Source organism: Syngnathus floridae, chromosome 2, assembly GCF_059516105.1.
Source record: "Syngnathus floridae isolate MCC-2025c chromosome 2, RoL_Sflo_1.0, whole genome shotgun sequence".
Classification (NCBI taxonomy): domain Eukaryota; kingdom Metazoa; phylum Chordata; class Actinopteri; order Syngnathiformes; family Syngnathidae; genus Syngnathus; species Syngnathus floridae.
The window spans coordinates 25,215,901-25,236,451 of NC_142414.1; the positions used below are offsets into that span (position 1 = coordinate 25,215,901).

General features: G+C 43.0%; 2 protein-coding genes across 2 annotated transcripts; both read left to right on the plus strand.

Moving 5' to 3' along the window:
- The first annotated feature begins 503 nt into the window (after positions 1 to 503).
- On the plus strand, positions 504 to 5,931 carry LOC148402755 (taste receptor type 1 member 1-like). The gene is made up of 6 exons (XM_088368221.1): positions 504 to 800; positions 946 to 1,252; positions 1,616 to 2,341; positions 2,534 to 2,740; positions 2,892 to 3,012; positions 3,731 to 5,931. The coding sequence occupies exons 1-6, from the start codon at positions 511 to 513 to the stop codon at positions 4,657 to 4,659; spliced, it is 2,580 nt and encodes an 859-aa protein (XP_088224347.1). The 5' UTR covers positions 504 to 510; the 3' UTR covers positions 4,660 to 5,931.
- Positions 5,932 to 9,014: 3,083 nt separating this feature from the next.
- LOC148402756 (transcription factor HES-5-like) lies at positions 9,015 to 12,070 on the plus strand. Its single transcript, XM_088368710.1, has 4 exons — positions 9,015 to 10,706; positions 10,784 to 10,879; positions 11,413 to 11,494; positions 11,554 to 12,070. Exons 1-4 carry the CDS (start codon positions 10,653 to 10,655, stop codon positions 11,976 to 11,978), a joined length of 657 nt encoding a protein of 218 aa, XP_088224836.1. The 5' UTR covers positions 9,015 to 10,652; the 3' UTR covers positions 11,979 to 12,070.
- The last annotated feature ends 8,481 nt before the right edge of the window (positions 12,071 to 20,551 follow it).

Sequence of the window (20,551 nt, forward strand, 5' to 3'; positions counted from 1 at the left end):
GCATTGTTTTTGGTCTCGTCAGAGTCACCAAATTACTGTTTGGAAATGATGGATAAGGAGCACATTTCTATGAATTCTACACTTGCCTGCAAAACCGTGTACTCTGAATTAAATTTTATGATACTGACTACAATAAGAGAATCTGAACTAAATTGCTCTCATGAGGGAAAAGGTGCTTGCAAATAATTTGTGTCGGTGCGTATCACATTTGCAAGTGGATGTAACGTGGCTGACTGGATGAATGAATGTACTCTATTTGCTTGTGACCTCGTGCGTCCTTTGACATCATTTAACTTAAGCTTCCACTGCGGTTTCCAGCCTAGTACAATATTATGTTTGGGGAAAAAAAGCATGCAATTATATTTTTGACCAAAGTTGATAAAAACATGTAGTAGTTTGCCTTTGCTGAAATGGTTTTAACCTGAGTTGCAGAGTCTTCACAGTCAGTTGAGATTCTCTTTGCATACTGATTTGGGAGGCCCTCATCCTTTGCTGATGCCAATTCTAATCATGCATTCCAAAGTGCATGGAAATGTTTTGCCAATAGAAGCATCATGTTACTTGTTTAAAGCAGAAAGGTATCATACAGACAGCTTTACACAGGCTTGCGCAATGGAAGTGAAGAGAATGCGACAATTTCTTGTCTCTTGCTATGTGATGGAATATGTTTTACACACATGGTCTCAGTGCAGCAAATCTCAGTTCAACCTGAATGGAGACTATTTGATAGGTGGACTTTTTGACATTCACACTAGTAGCGCTGGCATCCACGAGAGACCAGAGGCCATCCGCTGCTCCAGGTGAGTGTCCAAACATTTGGCATAAAATTTAAACCAGCCGAACTGTGCTTGTGGTTGGCAATGGTATATTGCTATACCACATCGTATTGAGAGCTCTTATTTTGAATGATGAAAATGTCATAGTCAAATTAACTTCTCCTTCCAGTCAAGCCTTGAGTGTGTCAAGTTATCGGCGGTTTCAGCTGATGAGATTCTCTGTGGAGCAGATCAATAACTCAACACAGCTCTTGCCCAATGTGTCTCTGGGCTACAAGATATTTGACCACTGCTCAGTTTCCGACAATTTCCCCGGTATTTTGGACCTCATCTCAAACAAGGGATTGATCCGACCTTGGAGTGAAGAACGGCCGCATGTGTCTGCAGCCTCCAAAGTCGTAGGAGTGGTCGGCCCTTTTACAAGCACCGACACGCTGACGATAGCGCCGTTCTTCATGATGGATCTCATTCCACTGGTAACTCTACAACTAGTCTACCAATATAGCTTAGACAGTATTTGTATCTAATTCTAGTTATCATTCAGAGAGAGCTTGGGCTTCGAAGTTTTTCTACATGCATCATTCCCTTGCCCACAGCTCACCAATCGTCATTGGCGCAAATGGTGTGGATGCTTAAATTTGCACCATACATAGCTTTACTTGAAATTCTCAAGATATTCAGCATTCACGCAATAAATACACTTCTTAGACATAGAACAGTGATCCTTGATAGGCTAGCTTAAAGAGCATAGGACTATTGAAGTTCATATAAAAAGTTGATATTGTGTGTTCATTTATTGTGACTGAAAACTGACATCTCCTCTGTCACCCCTTTAACAGGTCAGCTACGGCGCTGGCAGCTCGGCCTTTTCCGAAAAAGCAAAATATTCATCTTTCCTGCGCACCGTGCATTCCAATCAAGCCAGCATCAAAATGATTGTTGCCATCATGAATCACTTCCATTGGGAGTGGGTGGCCTTCCTAAACAGCAACGATGCTTACGGCAATGACGGTCTGGCGCTCTTCAGGAAGATGATTAAAGATACCGACATTTGTCTGGCCTTCAGCATGGATCTCAAACACAACTCAAATTACTCTGAAATGTTCCACCGTATTGAAGTACAGAGAATAAAAACCATTGTAATTTTTGCACCCAAACTGCTGGCCGAGGCTCTCGTCGTGTCGGCGGTACAGTTGGGCGTCACCAACAAGGTGTGGCTGGCGATTGACACCTGGTCCTTAAGTGAGAAGCTCCCCAAAATGAAAGGCATCCAAAAAATTGGAACTGTACTGGGAGTATCTCAGCCTGTAGTAAAAATACCCGGTTTCACAGAATTTCTTCTTGCGTCCCAAAGCCAAGGTCCTTGTGACAATGCAGAGGAGCTTCAGTTTTGCAATCAGATTTGCAACTGCTCTATGCTGAGCGCACAGGATATCATCTCCATGGACCCGTCCTACTCTTTTTCTGTTTATTCCGCCGTATATGCCATCGCTCACGCCTTACACAACGTCTTGAAATGTGACACGTACAGGTGTCTGGGAAATATTTCCGTCTTTCCCCACACGGTGAGTGACGGCGAGTGAACTTATTGGTTCAAATAATTTAAACTGTTTACATTCAGAATAGTTTGAAGCTCTGGAAATGCTACAACTTCATTTTTATTTCACTGTTATATTTGCAACTAGAAGTAAACGGCATGAACTTTAGTTTGAAATGAAGTGTGCATGCTGTATGTGACCCTATGTTCTTTCTTTTAGGTTCTGGTGGAGCTGAAGAAGTCCAATTTCAAACTGCTCAACCAGCGCATACAATTTGACGAGCACGGGGACCCCAATTTTGGATCTTATTCCATCGTTTTCTGGAACAAAAGCGGGGGCATTGAGGAGATTGGAGTCTATGAATTTCAACCCTCGCTCAGCTTTGCTATCAACGACAGTAGAATTCACTGGCATGGAGATTTGGAGGTAGGCAACGTCTTCATCTTTTCTGACAACTATTTTTTATCACACTAGTTTTGTTTTATTTTTTAGCTGAGAGAGTGACAGTTAGAATCAATGCCTAATGAAACAAATTTCATTCTGTTCATGAGGCTGCTACAATCTTTGTCTTTTGCAGGTGCCAACGTCACAATGCTCTCACAATTGTCCCATTGGGTTTGCAAAGAAGCCGGACGGAATTCACAAGTGTTGCTTCACCTGTGAGGAATGTCCTCATGGAACCTATATCAACATCACAGGTACGTTGGTCTCAACAACCTCATTTGATATTTCATAGTATAAATGGATTGACCTTGTTGGTTATTCCATTGCATCATAGTACTTTGCTCTAAATGTTTTTTTTTTTTTATGATACAGTGTTGTATTGTTGCAATACAGTATACAATTAAATTTGATCTTTCATTTAGTATTATAATTATTGTCGTTCGTATACGTCATTGGCTGAAACAAGTTGCAGTGTTCAATTAGTGAGTCAAGGGTTGATTTAGCGGAACTTTGAATACAATCCACTAATCACATTTTTAAACTCTTCAAGACAACCATAGTTGTGCTGTTCATAAAACAAAGCACAATAAATAAATGGCTAAATAAATAAATTATGTCAATGACTTTTAGTATACAGGAAGTAAACAATAATTAAAAAGTAGAAAGTAGGAGACACCTTTCTAAAAACGTAAGTCTTTGTTAAAACAACAACTTAAAACCCTTACCACAGCTAGAAAAGCTAACTCATAATCCTTGTTTTAAAGCTAAACTGTGTCTCAAAAGCCTAATTTGAATCCCTAACCCTAGCAGTGTTGAAACCTTAACTTCAGAACGCCTACCCTTTTTCAAATACTAGTCCGATTTTAAATCCCCCATTTAAGGGCCTCATTCTAATTTGTGGAAGACAGCTGAGTCTGTTTCCAGATCACGCTAAAGATTAGAAAGTAGTGACTGGTTTTGTGTACACTCCAGAGGACGCATACACGTGTGTGGAGTGTAAGGAGACGGAGTGGTCACCAGAAGCCAGCACATCTTGCACCCTACGAAAAGTGGAGTACGTCTCGTTTGAGGACAGCACTGCTATTTTGATCTTGGCGGGAACATTGCTGCTACTCTTCCTGGGAGTCACCATGTGTGTTATCTTTGCCCTCAACTACAGCACGCCAGTCGTCAGGTCCGCCGGCGGCCACATGTGCTTCCTCATTTTGGGATGCCTCAGTCTGAGCAGCCTGAGTATCATCTTCTTCTTTGGAAAGCCCTCGGTTGTCTCGTGCGTCTTACGTTTCATGCCCTTTTTGTTGCTTTTCTCGATGTGCCTTGCGTGTTTTGTGGTGCGCGCTTTCCAGATTGTTTGCGTTTTCAAAATGGCCGCCAAGTTCCCCAAACTATATGGTTGGTGGGTGAAATATAACGGTCAGTGGCTCGTCGTCACAGGGACGTTTGTAACGCAGTGCGTCCTGAATTCAGTTAGCTTTTGGATTGCCACCCCCAAGCCGTACAATGAGACGACGTGGTCTCCAGACAAAATTATCCTGAGCTGTGAAATCAGTGCCAAGGCGGCCACCGGTCCGACAGTTATGCTCGCGTCTTTGTGCGCCCTCTGCTTCATTTTCTCCTACATGGGGAAGGACCTCCCCAAAAATTACAACGAGGCCAAAGCAATAACCTTCTGCCTGCTCCTGCTGATCCTCACCTGGATTGTTTTTGTGACGATTTGTTTGCTTTATAGGGGCAAGTTTGTCCAAAGCCTGAATGCTCTGGCAGTGCTCTCCAGCCTCTACTCCTTCATCTTGTGGTATTTCCTCCCAAAATGTTACATCATTATTTTTCAACCCCACAAAAACACACCACAGTACTTCCAAGGTATAATCCAGAATTATACCAAAACAATTAGTCAGTAGCACCCTGCAATAAATACCACCTCACAATAACCATTGATTGATTTGAAACAGTTGCTGTTATTATTTTTATAATAGACATTTGGTGTGATGTCAATTTCATTGAACAGCAGGGGGCAACGTGAAATGTCAGCCTCAATGAATGCCAGAAATAGGTGGCTTAATTCTTAAAGCTGAAACCTGTGTTTTAATCACACGTTGATTGTCTGTCAGTGCAGGGAAGCATAAAGACAAAATTCATGGTCTTACTCCAACATACCAATGGGAATTAAGCTGTATTTAAATGAAAGTCATTGGATTTTTGTGGATATTTTATGATCATTTTAATATGACTTGTTCAAGATCGTGTGAAAAATTTCAGAACCACGGAAAGACATCACTTATAACTAAAAGTGCATTAGTACGTTTTTCCTTCACTATTTTGTACTGAAGTTTCACCGCTGAATTTCATGTCATCATCGGCACCTTCCACACGACGTATTTCCATGTCTTTTTCCACCTTCGATTTATCGTATCACCACTTGGCTGCAGTATTGCACTACATCTTCCCCAATTTAGACTTAACCGGGTTTTGACGTGGTGGGATCCGCCCCACAGTTCCCAGGTCGTAGGTTCTAATCTAATCCTCGCATTCCCCTTTGTGGAGGTTGTCCTCGCCGGGCCGTGGATTTTCTCCTGGTACAACTTTGAACTCTATATTTACAGCTTCAATGAAAATATGTTTGTGTTTTGTTTGTTTAAAACAGTAGCATTCAATCAACATTGCACTATTTTTAACCTAGTTGCAAACCTTCAACCAACAATAATTATCATTATTCCTATGTAGGAATCCTTGATGAGCTAAAGTCACGCAGCAGTTCTGTGGGGGAGCAGAAAGGTTTTCCCCGCGGGGGTGTGTGGTCATTTCTGTGTTTCAATTGGCATTTTGTTGCGGCTATTCACCCCTACTGGACGGGGAGGATGAACCGTGAAAGTAGGAACGAATTGCTAAATGATGACACTTAACATGGCATATGGCGCCGTGGGGGAGCAGCTCAATGCTGACACCAACAAATTGACAATTTCATACCAATTTACGACTTACCATTTGCCTGCAGCACACGTTGCTTAACTCAGCGGGCATGATTTGGTGGTTGGCTCTATCGTATTCTTTATTAAACTTTTACTACAAATTCACCATCAATGCAATACAGCAGATCTGGTTTTTGTCAATCTTCAACCTTACACTTTAGTTACATTTGTGAACTATGGGTACTCGATCGGGTTTGATCCTCTGATCTTGTTATGTACTATTTCAACTTTTTGTGTTATTCTAGATTTATCAGTGCAATCCATCCTTTTCAAGGTTATTAAAAAAATTACAATATACAACGTTTTTGGCCACATGCTCTTCATTTGTTGTTGAGGAAGATTTTAGAACAATTTGCTCCTCATCAATTTAATCCTTAATATAATAACTTCTTTAAATGTCAATATATTTTTGCTATGTTGTGACCCTATTTTACCTATTTTATTTGATATGTTGGAAACTCTTTTAAGCTTTTATATGGTGGGAGACTCGCAATATGACTTACTCTCAAGACTTGTGTGATTTTATCCATGATACGCTTCACAGTGCTGCTGCAGCATTCCGTTCACGTTATACACTGTTCATGATTATGCATTTTGCTATACGCAGCAATTCTGTTGCAGCAGCACATTTGTGTGTCCCAAAAATAGCATAAGGAGCGAAGAAAATCGCAGAAACGTCTTTTCAGTTGCACCTTTCAGTTTTCCACCCTGGGAAACCCTTGATGAGCAACTGGTTCTTACGAAACAATAAAACGCTTGAGGTTGCTCCCATGTAGGATTTGTGTGGCGGGAAAAATATCATACCATATAAATTCATGATATGAGTAGAGGTTGATGCACGCAAAATCCCTAATCATTTTTCGGTCAATAATTAGTCTGTGAGTCACTGCTTAAAACCAACGGCATAGAGGGGGTGTATCAGTAAGAAATAAAAATAAATCATGAAAAAGTCACAAATCTATCGAATTGAATAAATGTAAGTTACAAAATGAGCCGAAATGTGACAGCATTACAATACTATATTTTATCTATATTACGATATTTTTGTTGCATATCAGGTTTTATAGCGCGTGCAGTTTCCGTCTCCGCAGTGTTGTTTTACGGAGACAGTGCACTAAAGGGCTGCTGCTTAATTTTAATTCAAATCCCGCTCAAGTGGTTCCAAGTAAATGGCAGATGTTTTGCAATTCAAGGCGCATCAATACCCACACCCATGCGCTTTAGTGTTCAACAATGGCATTCCCCCACTCACCCGCTCCCTTTTTTCTCCCTCTTGTCTTTCACTTGAGGCGCGCACAAAGGCTTCATCCTCCAGCGAGTTATAAAGTTACTTTGCAGTCAGTTCATTTGGAGAACCTTAAGCGATGTTAATGTGCACCTCTGCTCCTTTCATGCGCTCACCCGTGCACACACAGGCGAACCGCGACCATTGTGCGCCCAAAGCAAAGGAAAGAACTCTTTAAATAACCCGAGGAGCAGTCCATAGAAATTCATGATGCGCCTTCCATTTGATGTTTGATCAGAGGTGCTGTCGCGTGGCTTTGGCCCAAATCCTTTGTCTATATTTGTAATATGTATATATTTTTTATTCCACTGCATGCACCTGTTGGTGTATACCTGCTTCGTTTTGTGCACTTGTTGCGCACAACAAAAGCCCTTTGGTCACACCAGCGCAGACTCAAGTGCACCTGAATGGAAGGCGGCAAATCGATTTGCTCCGCTTTCGCTGTGCCAAATGTGGGCCTGCCCTTGTCTGGATGAGACAGAGCCACAGCGCTCATGGGAAGGAAAGACAGACCGTGAAGTCCTCATGACAATAGAGTCACTGTGGACTGTGGATGCGTTGATGGATGCACGGATGGATCAATGGATTGGTTTGCACAAATCAACCAAAAAAATGACTCAAATTGACCCAGGCGTGTCGGTCGACTTTCAGACCAGCAGTTTTAAGGGTGTGTATGATTTCTCACAATGAGGAAACATATAAGTATCAATACTCAGCACTCAATTTCTATAAATCTCCACCATGCCGGCGTCACGTTACATCTTAAAAAAAGGAAAGAAAAAAACGAAAAGGAAATGTAATGTAAGAACTGGTGAATGAGACACGTACACGTAACTAAAGAGCATTGGAGTGTCGATTACAGGCACTTTGTCTAACCATTGACTTGCAAATGTACCCGTTTTCTCCCCAGAAAAACGTAGTTTATTGCAGTAATAGCATAATTGCCTCACTAATTGTTGCTAACAAGTCCCCCAATAGCCCAATCCTTACAGTGAATCCGTCGGAGTCCCCGTCGGCACGGCTCCATGACAAAAGCCCTAAAAGGTTAATGAATGATCTGAGGCTCAAAGAGTAAAAGTGGCGCGAGAGCCGCGTCCTTTTTATAAACATCACTTAACTTGTCGGTAATGGCACATGCATTCTCGCTTCCAACTGGGACACAAGTTTCTCGTTGCGCCATTCTCATGGATAGATGATGACATGCATGGAGACTTTGAAGTGGGGTGCAGGGAGAAACTCTTTGAAAGCTTGGCCGATCGTCCCTTCCCTTGCCTGCATGTTAGCACTCCATTCTTGTTTGCATCGCTGAAGGAGAGGCAACACTAATTGAAATTATGGCGAATAATAAGCGAGGCGATGTCTCTGTTTGTTCTCTGAGGAACAACTTACAGACCCTGCCACGGTGCTGTGTCCAAAGCAAGCGTGAAAACTTTACTAATGTGACGTGGAAAGAGGACAAAAGACACCACAGAGCTGCCTTGGAGCGTAGTACCTCTGCCAGATTTCATACCGATTACGCACGCATTAAATTTGTGCCCTGCAATTATTCGGTAAATTTTACGCAATTAGTGTTGGGGGATTTTATTTCATTTTTTATTTTTTTACTTGAAGCAGGACACGCGTCATTTGCATAGCCGCGACGTGACGTGACAATATAGTCATCCGAATGTGATTGGCAGGCATGGAGTTAACATGTGATAACATCTCACAATTGTATCATCCGCCAAGATACAGAATGTTAACTCAAGTAGAGAGAGTAAAAGCTGATGCTAAAATATAATGCTAAAAAAATACACTTGAGCATAAATCAAATATTTGGGGCGCATTTGATCCGATAAAGTTCTGCATTTGTATTGGTAGGAATAAAATCTTAAAAGGTTTTTACAAATACTAACATAAAGGTTTTTAACACAAACTGACAAATAATACTGGGGTGAAGGTGCACGTGACCTGACAGGACTAATCAAATAAATGACTATACCTAAATATTATAAACCGCAGCATCAGGTTTTTACCTTTGAGATGCAATATTAAGATTATATACATCATGCATCTCTCCCTTAAATAAGAATTGTCAAGCATTAGCGACCAGAAAGCACAGGACAGGACTGGGACAATTTTACATCGGAAAAGGGTCGATTGGTAACTTGCGTCAAATGCAGGGGAGCCTATCCAGTATAATTTAACAAATGTACTTTTTTAGTCTGGTCAAAGCTTGCGAACAATATGTGCAAATTTAGCCCCATACACTTCCTATTAGCAAACTCACGTATGTCTAATTAGAGAAATTGTAACTTGCATGGGTGACATTAGTGCGTGTAGGTGCCAGGAATGGAGAACATTTTTTTTTGTGTGCGTGCAATTTGATGCAGGGAAGGCACCCCTCCGTCTTCAGCTGCATTGAGCGTTCATTGAGTCGCGTGACCCTCATAAAGTACTAAAGCCTCGCCCTCACAAGTCCAAAATGCGGACCCTTGCTCTTGAGTGGCTGATGCCGCGTCTCAAAGCTTCCCGACGCACTCATTGATATTTTCAAAGGCTGCTTTTTGCGTGCGTAAAAGATGCGCAATGGGCCACAGTGAAGTCCACTTTCCCAAGCCAGCTCTCCTTTCAGGGAACAGTGTGAAGAATCGCTAGGCGGGGGACCGAGGACAAGGGGCGGCTCACAATTCTCCTCGGTGCCCCTCTAACCCAAGTACATCCGCAACCCCCTCCAAACAGCTTGGTGTGGAGACAAAAAGTCATGGCGCTCAATAGCCGATGAATAGCAGAGTTCGCTTGCCCAAAGTCCCCTTTGCAATCCAAACAATTTGGTGCGTACCCACAAATATTGTCTCAAACAGGTTGTGTGAATCGAGCATAGTGCAGGTGGAACCTCAATCGGGCCATGTAGTAGCTACCATAAAATCAGGATGCGTGGCGGCACATCGAAAATTACCACGGTGCTGCCTTCAACTATAGCTGGCGTGAAACTCCCAAATTAAAGTGTCAATAGAAGACCAAGCAGAATCTGAATCATGGTCAATTATTTTTCACTTTTGGTTTTAACGCTACTTTTTTTTACCCCACACGATGCCACTGTAATGCGAGTCGTTTGCAATGCCGCAGTCGTTTGCTTAATTTGACTTTTCAATTTATAAATGCTGCACACAACAAAAACAACAACAACAACAACAACAAAGAAATGTGTCTTCTAAAAGATAGCTCCAGCTTGAAACAGGCTACTGGTGCGAAAATATGACACTTGTGATTTTTTTTTAAAGTTTTCAAATTATGGAGATATTAATTACCTTCTCTATTTCGGTATGTACTATATGTTCTAGGGTATTTTGTTGTTTAGGGGATGTCTATTATTTGTGAAAGGCATTTGTTTTTTTATATTTGTCCAGTTTCTTTAATTATGAGCAACATTTTATCTTCTCTTTTTGGGTGTGCGCTTGGTTTTGGCCGTCAAATGACAGCAGTGTTTAGCCATTTATCGTAGAAGGGATTGAGGGTGTTGGGCGTGGGAGGGACGGGCAGACTTCTTGCATTGAGATGTTAAGTGGGTGTGTCTATATAAACCCGCGCATGGTCCACTTTATCTTTCTGGCTGCGGAGAGGAAAAGAAAAACCCTTTAAAAAACAGGCTGAAGACAGAATGGTAGCATCTACTGACTGTGTGGACAAGTCCAATTCAATCACTGCAAATAAGGTACGTCTAAAAAGGTTGTGAATGTAATAGTAAAAAGTTTACTCAAATGCATTAACGATTTTATCTGAATTACCCAGGTATCCAAACCACTGATGGAGAAGAAACGAAGAGCTCGTATTAACAAGTGTTTGGACCAGTTGAAATGTCTTCTGGAGAGCCACTACAGCAGCACTGTAAGGATTTCAACCAGCAAATAGCATATAGCAAATAGCCGCTCCACAGTCTCACAGTTCAATACACATTCAAAACATTTTACAAAAAGAATAAGACAATAATAAACCCTGTCATCATGTTATGTTCAGGCATTGCTTTACCCTTCAAACTGTGGTAATATGTCAGATTCACATAGATATTTAAAAAGAAAAAAAAAAGGAAAGAAAACAACGCAGTTGAAGGCCAAAATATAATTTTATAGAAATTACCCAAAGCAATCCAAACTCATGAAACACATTTTAATATAACAGGCTTGACCAAAGTCCTTAAACCTCACGGAATACAAAACTAAGTCGCATTGCAGTCCACAAGACCAATTGATGGCAGTTATAAAGACAAAAAGCAAACAAGAGCACAATGTTCACAAATCTTGATACGTGATCAGGGGTGAAAAGAAGGAACAAATAATGTTAATTATCATACAGATTTTTTTATGTGTTGAAATATGAGCATTTTAACAGGAATGTTATTTTTTTTTATTTTTCTTGTACAGATTCGGAAGCGCAAACTGGAGAAGGCTGATATATTGGAGCTCACCGTGAGACATTTGAAGCACCTTCAGAAATCTCACACCTGTAAGTCTGCACATATTAATTGCAAAAATTTGACTTTGACGCATTGTTCACATTTGCAGTCCCATCCACGCGTGGGGAGGTTTCCGATTTCCAGAAAGGCTTTCACAGCTGCCTGGCCAACGTCAAACACTACTTGCTGATGGCTGACACAGTGAGCGACCAACAGCGCCTCAAGATGTCGCAGTTGCCCGGAAAACTGGACATCTCCAGAACCACGGATAGCGACACAGTCCTAGCAGAGACGCGTGGCTTGCCGAGGAAAGCCAAGAACGACAACGCGACCTCACATAGGACCCACGGCGCGTCTCACTTTCGCCCGAGTGAAAACACGCGAATGCCCATGCATAAAGGGGCCACACGGTGTGGGCTGGCCACCACCCCCACAATGGACGACCAGAGAATACGAGTTACGCTCAAGAAATGTCACCTCAAAAATCCCAGTGAAGTTGGCAACACCCAGCACAATATGTGGAGACCTTGGTAGAGACGCTGACCGTTTTCACGGAAACATTTATAATTGTTAGTTGTTACACTTGCACATTCTATTTTCGGAATAAAAGTGGCTATAATATGCGACTCTATTCTTGCATTTTTTCATACGCATACTATAAATACTGCAGTGTTCGCCGAGAGCGCTCACAGCAACAGTAATCTCCTAAAAACTTCACGGTATCAATTACACAGGCGTTTTTTATGTTGAGATGTAAGTAAACTTTCCGAGATAAAGTTTACCCCCTGGTTCTAAACTTGCCCTGTTTCTTCTATTATCATTATTATAGTCATAATAATAATAATCATCATCATCATCATTATTATTATTGCCGTGAATATAAATTGAAACAAACTAATTTAACTATAACAAATATATTTCTCTAAAAAGTTATTTGTAAAATAATCATTAGTTTTTCAGTGCTGTTTGTCAAGTTATGCGTAATGTAACAAAATTATTGGGAAACTTTTCATGCTGTGTTTTAATTATTGATTTGGCGTATTTAACTCACACTTAAATAAAATACTCATTTTAAATTGGTTAACTTATTTATTAGCAAATAAAAGAACAGCATTAAACCCAGAAGCAAGCTGATGGGTAGTAAGTAAATATCAACCTTACCGTACTGATGGAATGAGAGTAACTTCTGTGGCTGCAAGGAATGAAACAAAATTAATGGCAAGTTTGCTTTATTGAAGAAAAAAAATCGTCAGGTTGTACTTTATTTTATTTTTATTATTTTTTTTTTTTGCTGCTTCTCCTTGTGTTTGGAGTACCTTGTTTTCTCAATGATGTTATTAACTGCGTACGTGTGTGTGTCTTTATGGAGGCTCTGCACTGAAGGCACCTTGCCGAGAGGAGAATCGCTCTCACGCCCATTTGTCTTTCACACTAGTGTTGGCTCGTGATTGAACGATTTGTTCAAAAGAACGAATCTTTTCAGTGAACGACAGTGAAACATTAACTTCCTAAAGTGATTCGTTTTTCAGTTCATATAACTTCAACCAGTAGGTGTCGGTAATGCGCATTGGAGCTGGTGCCACCTCGCCGTAAAACAAAACGAAGAAGAACATGACGTAACTTCCCGTTCACGAACGAGTTGCGAATTGCATTTCCCGTTCACGAACTGGACGGATGTGAGTGAACGAGTCAGTGATTTGCATTTCCAGTTCATCGCACCGAGGCTTCCGCCAGTTCACATAGCGCAAAACCAATCCCACCGGTTCGGGATTAGGGGGTTGCCTCTCCACCGACACCACTCGAGGCCACCACGAAGGCATGGAAGGCAAGATAGATCGGAGACAGCCGGCGGCAATGACAGACAACTAAGCCGGACGGAAAGGAGAGATCGGTAAAAGAGTTTTTGTAGTGACTGGACTTGACTTGTACCAATATTTATTTACTGCTCTAGAAATGTCTATGACTCGACAAACAACTGCTACAGATCAATAAAAGAAAAAGAATACCTTTAATGAAATTAAGATTTTGAGCCGCTCGTCAAAATCGTCGTCAAAAGGTAAGTGAACGATTCGTTCAAAAGAACAAATCTCTTCAGTGAACGAGAGTGAACGAATCGTAGTAGTTTTAAAATAACGTGTATACCTATGTACGCCTAAATATTGTTATCCAATATATCTACTGCAATTTCACATTAGATTGCTGGTTTGAAATTTGCTTTTAATAATATTATTTTTAATAAATATTTATGTTAAAACTTGTCTGGTGTTTTATTCCTTGTTTCTTTATTCGCCAATTAAAACATAAAAATCAGCTTAATCATGCATTTTTGTATTTTCTTTACCTCGTGTAGTGTACCAAAATATCCCATAATTATCTGCCTAAATAATTGTGACTAATTTAAAACTATTCTACTTGTTAATACCTACAAAATAACATATTCTAACCGGAGATTGCATTGACCCAATTTTCACATGGTCCTTGTTTACATTTTGCATTTGACACTGACAGCTGTCAGTAAGTTTTATTTGTTATGGGTTTTCTTTTGTAAGTTTAACTTTGGGTACTTCGAAAGTGTCATTTTAAATTGTACTTTGCTAGGTGTTTAAAGTTAGGGTTAGAGCTAGAATTAGGTTTAGAGCTAGTGTTAGGGTTGGAGCTAGGGTTAGAAGTTGAAGGGGGCGGTAGGGGGGCGGCAGTCCGAAGTCTATGTAGTCACTACATAGACAACATAGACTACAAAAGCAAAAACTCAGGTTTGTAATTTCAAGCTTGTAATGTTCAGAATTTTATCTTATAATAAAAACCGCATTCTGGCGGTCAACATCATCTTGAGTTCAAGTCAACATGAAATTGGGGACTCGCAAGAACGCGCGTTGTGTTGTGTTGAGCTGGTTAGGGTGGTGCATTCACTGATATATATTGTTACGAATGTACATATATGACTTTGTACCTGTGTGTGCATGTGTGTGTGCATGTATGCGTGTTCGCGCGTGTGTCATTGTGTGGGTGGCGAGGGTGGCGTGCCTTAGATCACGTCCGCCACCATTTTCTGTGAGTAAATGGAAGAAAATGTTTATTTACCATTCTATGTTGCTGAAATGTTAAAACTGCTAAAAAATAAATTGGTTCACAAATACACCTTACTCTTTTTAAATTGCAGCATACCAAATCTGGGGGGGGGATTCACTGGGGAGCCAAGGGGGCGCTAGCCTGAAAAAGTTTGGGTACCACTGAGCTAGGGTTAGGGCTAGGGTTAGAGCTAGGGTTAGGGTTAGAGCTAGGGTCAGGGTTAGAGCGAATGACAGGGTTAGGGTTAGAGCTAGTGTTAGGGTTAGAACTAGGGTTAGAGCTATGGTTAGGGTTAGAGCTATGGTTAGGGTTAGAGCTAGGGTTGGGGTTAGGGTTAGGGCTAGAATTAGGTTTAGAGCTAGTGTTAGGGTTAGGGTTAGAGCTAGGGTTAGAGCTACGGTTGGGGTTAGGGTTAGAGCTAGGGTTAGGGTTTGACCTAGGGTTAGAGCTTGGGTTAGGGTTAGAGCTACGGCTAGGGTTAGGGTTAAAGCTAGGGTTAGGCTTAGAGCTAGGGTTAGGGTTAAAGCTAGGGTTAGGGTTAGGCTTAGGGCTAGGGTTAGGGTTAGTGCTAGGGTTAGGGTTAGAGCGAGTGTTAGGGTTAGAGCTAGTGTTAGGGTTAGAGTTAGGTTTAGAGCTATGGTTAGGGTTAGAGTTAGGGTTAGAGCTAGGGTTAGGGTTAGAGCAAGGGTTAGGGTTAGAGCTAGATTTAGGGCAAGGGTTAGCGCTAGGGTTAGGGTCAGAGCTAGGGTTAGGGTTAGAGCTAGGGTTTGGGTTAGAGCTAGGGTTAGAGCTAGGGTTAGGGTTAGAGCTAGGGTTAGGGTTAGAGCTAGGGTTAGGGCTAGGGTTAGAGCCAGGGTTAGGGTTAGGACTAGGGTTAGCGCTAGGGTTAGAGTTAGAGCTAGCGTTAGGGTTAGAGCTAGGGTTAGGGTTAGGGCTAAGTTTAGGGTTAGGGTTAGAGCTAGGGTTAGGGTTTGAGTTAGGGTTAGAGCTAGGGTTAGATCATGGGTTAGAGCTAGGGTTGGGGTTAGGGTTAGAGCTAGGGTTAGGGTTAGACCTAGGGTTAGAGTTAGAGTTGGAGCTAGGGTTAGGGTTAGAGCTAGGGTTAGGGTTTGAGTTAGGGTTAGAGCTAGGGTTAGATCATGGGTTAGAGCTAGGGTTGGGGTTAGGGTTAGAGCTAGGGTTAGGGTTAGACCTAGGGTTAGAGTTAGAGTTGGAGCTAGGGTTAGGGTTAGAGATAGGGTTAGGGTTTGAGTTAGGGTTAGAGCTAGGGTTAGATCATGGGTTAGAGCTAGGGTTGGGGTTAGGGTTAGAGCTAGGGTGAGGGTTAGACCTAGGGTTAGAGTTGGAGCTAGGGTTAGGGTTAGACCTAGGGTTAGGGTTTGAGTTAGGGTTAGAGCTAGGGTTAGGTCATGGGTTAGAGCTAGGGTTGGGGTTAGGGTTAGAGCTAGGGTTAGACCTAGGGTTAGAGTTAGGGTTAGGGTTCAATGCTAGGGTTAGAGCTCGGGTTAGGGTTAGAGCTAGGGTTGGAGTTAGAGCTAGGGTTAGGGTTAGCGCTAGAGTTAGGGTTAGAGCTAGGGTTAGGGTTTGAACTCGGGTTAGGGCTAGGGTTAGAGCTAGGGTTAGGGCTAGGGTTAGAACTAGGGTTAGGGTTTAATGCTAGGGTTAGAGCTAGGGTTAGGGTTAAAGCTAGGGTTAGGGTTAAAGCTAGGGTTAGGGTTAGAGCTAGGGTTAGCGCTAGGGTTAGAGCTAGAGTTAGGGTTAGGGTTAGAGCTAGGGTTAGGGTTAGAGCTAAGTTTAGGGTTAGGGTTAGAGCTAGGGTTAGGGTTAGAGCTAGGGTTAGACCTAGGGTTAGGGTTAGAGCTAGGGTTAGAGTTAGGGTTAGTGCTAGGGTTAGGGTTTGAGCTAGGGCTAGGGTTAGAGCTAGGGTTAGGGCTAGGGTTAGAACTAGGGTTAGAGTTAGGGTTAGGGTTAGGGTTCAATGCTAGGGTTAGACCTAGGGTTAGGGTTAGACCTAGGGTTAGAGTTAGAGTTGGAGCTAGGGTTAGGGTTAGAGATAGGGTTAGGGTTTGAGTTAGGGTTAGAGCTAGGGTTAGATCATGGGTTAGAGCTAGGGTTGGGGTTAGGGTTAGAGCTAGGGTGAGGGTTAGACCTAGGGTTAGAGTTGGAGCTAGGGTTAGGGTTAGACCTAGGGTTAGGGTTTGAGTTAGGGTTAGAGCTAGGGTTAGGTCATGGGTTAGAGCTAGGGTTGGGGTTAGGGTTAGAGCTAGGGTTAGACCTAGGGTTAGAGTTAGGGTTAGGGTTCAATGCTAGGGTTAGAGCTCGGGTTAGGGTTAGAGCTAGGGTTGGAGTTAGAGCTAGGGTTAGGGTTAGCGCTAGAGTTAGGGTTAGAGCTAGGGTTAGGGTTTGAACTCGGGTTAGGGCTAGGGTTAGAGCTAGGGTTAGGGCTAGGGTTAGAGCTAGGGTTAGGGTTTAATGCTAGGGTTAGAGCTAGGGTTAGGGTTAAAGCTAGGGTTAGGGTTAAAGCTAGGGTTAGGGTTAGAGCTAGGGTTAGCGCTAGGGTTAGAGCTAGAGTTAGGGTTAGGGTTAGAGCTAGGGTTAGGGTTAGAGCTAAGTTTAGGGTTAGGGTTAGAGCTAGGGTTAGGGTTAGAGCTAGGGTTAGACCTAGGGTTAGGGTTAGAGCTAGGGTTAGAGTTAGGGTTAGTGCTAGGGTTAGGGTTTGAGCTAGGGCTAGGGTTAGAGCTAGGGTTAGGGCTAGGGTTAGAACTAGGGTTAGAGTTAGGGTTAGGGTTAGGGTTCAATGCTAGGGTTAGACCTAGGGTTAGGGTTAGACCTAGGGTTAGAGTTAGAGTTGGAGCTAGGGTTAGGGTTAGAGATAGGGTTAGGGTTTGAGTTAGGGTTAGAGCTAGGGTTAGATCATGGGTTAGAGCTAGGGTTGGGGTTAGGGTTAGAGCTAGGGTGAGGGTTAGACCTAGGGTTAGAGTTGGAGCTAGGGTTAGGGTTAGACCTAGGGTTAGGGTTTGAGTTAGGGTTAGAGCTAGGGTTAGGTCATGGGTTAGAGCTAGGGTTGGGGTTAGGGTTAGAGCTAGGGTTAGACCTAGGGTTAGAGTTAGGGTTAGGGTTCAATGCTAGGGTTAGAGCTCGGGTTAGGGTTAGAGCTAGGGTTGGCGTTAGAGCTAGGGTTAGGGTTAGCGCTAGAGTTAGGGTTAGAGCTAGGGTTAGGGTTTGAACTCGGGTTAGGGCTAGGGTTAGAGCTAGGGTTAGGGCTAGGGTTAGAGCTAGGGTTAGGGTTTAATGCTAGGGTTAGAGCTAGGGTTAGGGTTAAAGCTAGGGTTAGGGTTAAAGCTAGGGTTAGGGTTAGAGCTAGGGTTAGCGCTAGGGTTAGAGCTAGAGTTAGGGTTAGGGTTAGAGCTAAGTTTAGGGTTAGGGTTAGAGCTAGGGTTAGGGTTAGAGCTAGGGTTAGACCTAGGGTTAGGGTTAGAGCTAGGGTTAGAGTTAGGGTTAGTGCTAGGGTTAGGGTTTGAGCTAGGGCTAGGGTTAGAGCTAGGGTTAGGGCTAGGGTTAGAACTAGGGTTAGAGTTAGGGTTAGGGTTAGGGTTCAATGCTAGGGTTAGACCTAGGGTTAGGGTTAGACCTAGGGTTAGAGTTAGAGTTGGAGCTAGGGTTAGGGTTAGAGATAGGGTTAGGGTTTGAGTTAGGGTTAGAGCTAGGGTTAGATCATGGGTTAGAGCTAGGGTTGGGGTTAGGGTTAGAGCTAGGGTGAGGGTTAGACCTAGGGTTAGAGTTGGAGCTAGGGTTAGGGTTAGACCTAGGGTTAGGGTTTGAGTTAGGGTTAGAGCTAGGGTTAGGTCATGGGTTAGAGCTAGGGTTGGGGTTAGGGTTAGAGCTAGGGTTAGACCTAGGGTTAGAGTTAGGGTTAGGGTTCAATGCTAGGGTTAGAGCTCGGGTTAGGGTTAGAGCTAGGGTTGGAGTTAGAGCTAGGGTTAGGGTTAGCGCTAGAGTTAGGGTTAGAGCTAGGGTTAGGGTTTGAACTCGGGTTAGGGCTAGGGTTAGAGCTAGGGTTAGGGCTAGGGTTAGAGCTAGGGTTAGGGTTTAATGCTAGGGTTAGAGCTAGGGTTAGGGTTAAAGCTAGGGTTAGGGTTAAAGCTAGGGTTAGGGTTAGAGCTAGGGTTAGCGCTAGGGTTAGAGCTAGAGTTAGGGTTAGGGTTAGAGCTAGGGTTAGGGTTAGAGCTAAGTTTAGGGTTAGGGTTAGAGCTAGGGTTAGGGTTAGAGCTAGGGTTAGACCTAGGGTTAGGGTTAGAGCTAGGGTTAGAGTTAGGGTTAGTGCTAGGGTTAGGGTTTGAGCTAGGGCTAGGGTTAGAGCTAGGGTTAGGGCTAGGGTTAGAACTAGGGTTAGAATGAAGCCTAACCCCAACCCTAGCTCTAACCCTAGCCCTAACCCTAACCTTAGCTCTAGGCCTAACCCTAACCGTAGCTCTAACCCTAACCCAAGCTCTAAACCTAACCCTAACCCTAGCTCTAACCCTAGCTCTAACCCTAACCTTAGCTCTAAGCCTAACCCTAACCGTAGCTCTAACCCTAACCCAAGCTCTAAACCTAACACTAACCCTAGCTCCAACCCTAACTCTAACCCTAGCTCTAACCCTAACCCTAGCTCTAACCCTAACTCTAGCTCTAACCCTAGCCCTAACCCTAACCGTAGCTCTAGCTCTAACCCTAGCCCTAACCCTAACCTTAGCTCTAAGCCTAACCCTAACCGTAGCTCTAACCCTAACCCAAGCTCTAAACCTAACCCTAACCCCAACCCTAGCTCTAACCCTAGCTCTAACCCTAACCTTAGCTCTAAGCCTAACCCTAACCATAGCTCTAACCCTAACCCAAGCTCTAAACCTAACACTAACCCTAGCTCCAACCCTAACTCTAGCGCTAACCCTAACCCTAGGGTTGGGGTTAGGCTTCATTCTAACCCTAGTTCTAACCCTAGCCCTAACCCTAGCTCTAACCCTAGCCCTAGCTCTAAGCCTAACCCTAGCACTAACCCTAACTCTAACCCTAGCCCTAACCCTAACCCTAGGTCTAACCCTAGCTCTAACCCTAACCCTAGCTCTAACCCTAACCCTAACTCTAGCGCTAACCCTAACCCTAGATTTTTATGTTTTAATTGGCGAATATAAAAACAAGGAATAAGACGCCAGACAAGTTTTAACATAAATGTTTATTAACAATAATAATATTAAAAGCAAATTTCAAACCAGCAATCTAATGTGAAATTGCAGTAGATATATTGGATAACAATATTTAGGCGTATATAGGTATACACGTTATTTAAAAACGACTATAAGTGTTATACTACGATACAAGTGTTTACCAGCTCAGTGGCCTAAGAGGAGAGTGTCCGCCCTGAGATTGGGAGGTTGTGGGTTCAAACCCCTGCCAAGTCATACCAGTGACTATAACAATGATACCCATTTCTTCCCTGCTTGGCACTCAGTGTAAGGGGTTGAAATGGGGCCCCCCCCTGCTGCTCATGATCATTGGGACTTTTGGCACTCGGTGTAAGGCAGGGGTGTCCAAGTCCAGTCCTCGAGGGCCGCATTCCTCCATGTTTTCCAAGTTTCCCTCGTTAAACACACCTGATTCAAATGATCAGTTCATCCTCACGTTCTGCAGGAGCCTGATCATTGAATCAGGTGTGTTTAACGAGGGAAACTTGGAAAACATGGAGGAATGCGGCCCTCGAGGACTGGACTTGGACACCCCTGATGTAGATAAACGATTTGCCAAGGAAAGAAAGAACCACACACTGAAACACCACATGAAAATGGCGGTGTACCTAATGGAGTGTCCGTTCACTGGAATGCTCATCACTACAAGCAAACAGTGCAGTTCACCAAAATGTCCACGAGATGGCAGCAACATCTCACAAGTGACGAAGCCTGCGGTAGTGATGCGCATTCCAGTTCTTTTAAGTGAACTGAATCATTAGAATTAGTTCACTCAAAAGATTCGTTCAAAAGAATCGTTCACCGAATCGTTCGAAA

Bases quoted from the DNA above. Each gene is read 5' to 3' on its own strand.
- LOC148402755 (XM_088368221.1), top strand. From the start codon at position 511: ATGCATTCCAAAGTGCATGGAAATGTTTTGCCAATAGAAGCATCATGT. The intron at 801-945 runs GTGAGTGTCCAA...TTCTCCTTCCAG, and splicing joins GAGGCCATCCGCTGCTCCAG to TCAAGCCTTGAGTGTGTCAA. The intron at 2,342-2,533 runs GTGAGTGACGGC...TCTTTCTTTTAG, and splicing joins TTTCCGTCTTTCCCCACACG to GTTCTGGTGGAGCTGAAGAA.
- LOC148402756 (XM_088368710.1), top strand. From the start codon at position 10,653: ATGGTAGCATCTACTGACTGTGTGGACAAGTCCAATTCAATCACTGCA. The intron at 10,707-10,783 runs GTACGTCTAAAA...TGAATTACCCAG, and splicing joins ATTCAATCACTGCAAATAAG to GTATCCAAACCACTGATGGA. The intron at 10,880-11,412 runs GTAAGGATTTCA...TTTCTTGTACAG, and splicing joins AGAGCCACTACAGCAGCACT to ATTCGGAAGCGCAAACTGGA.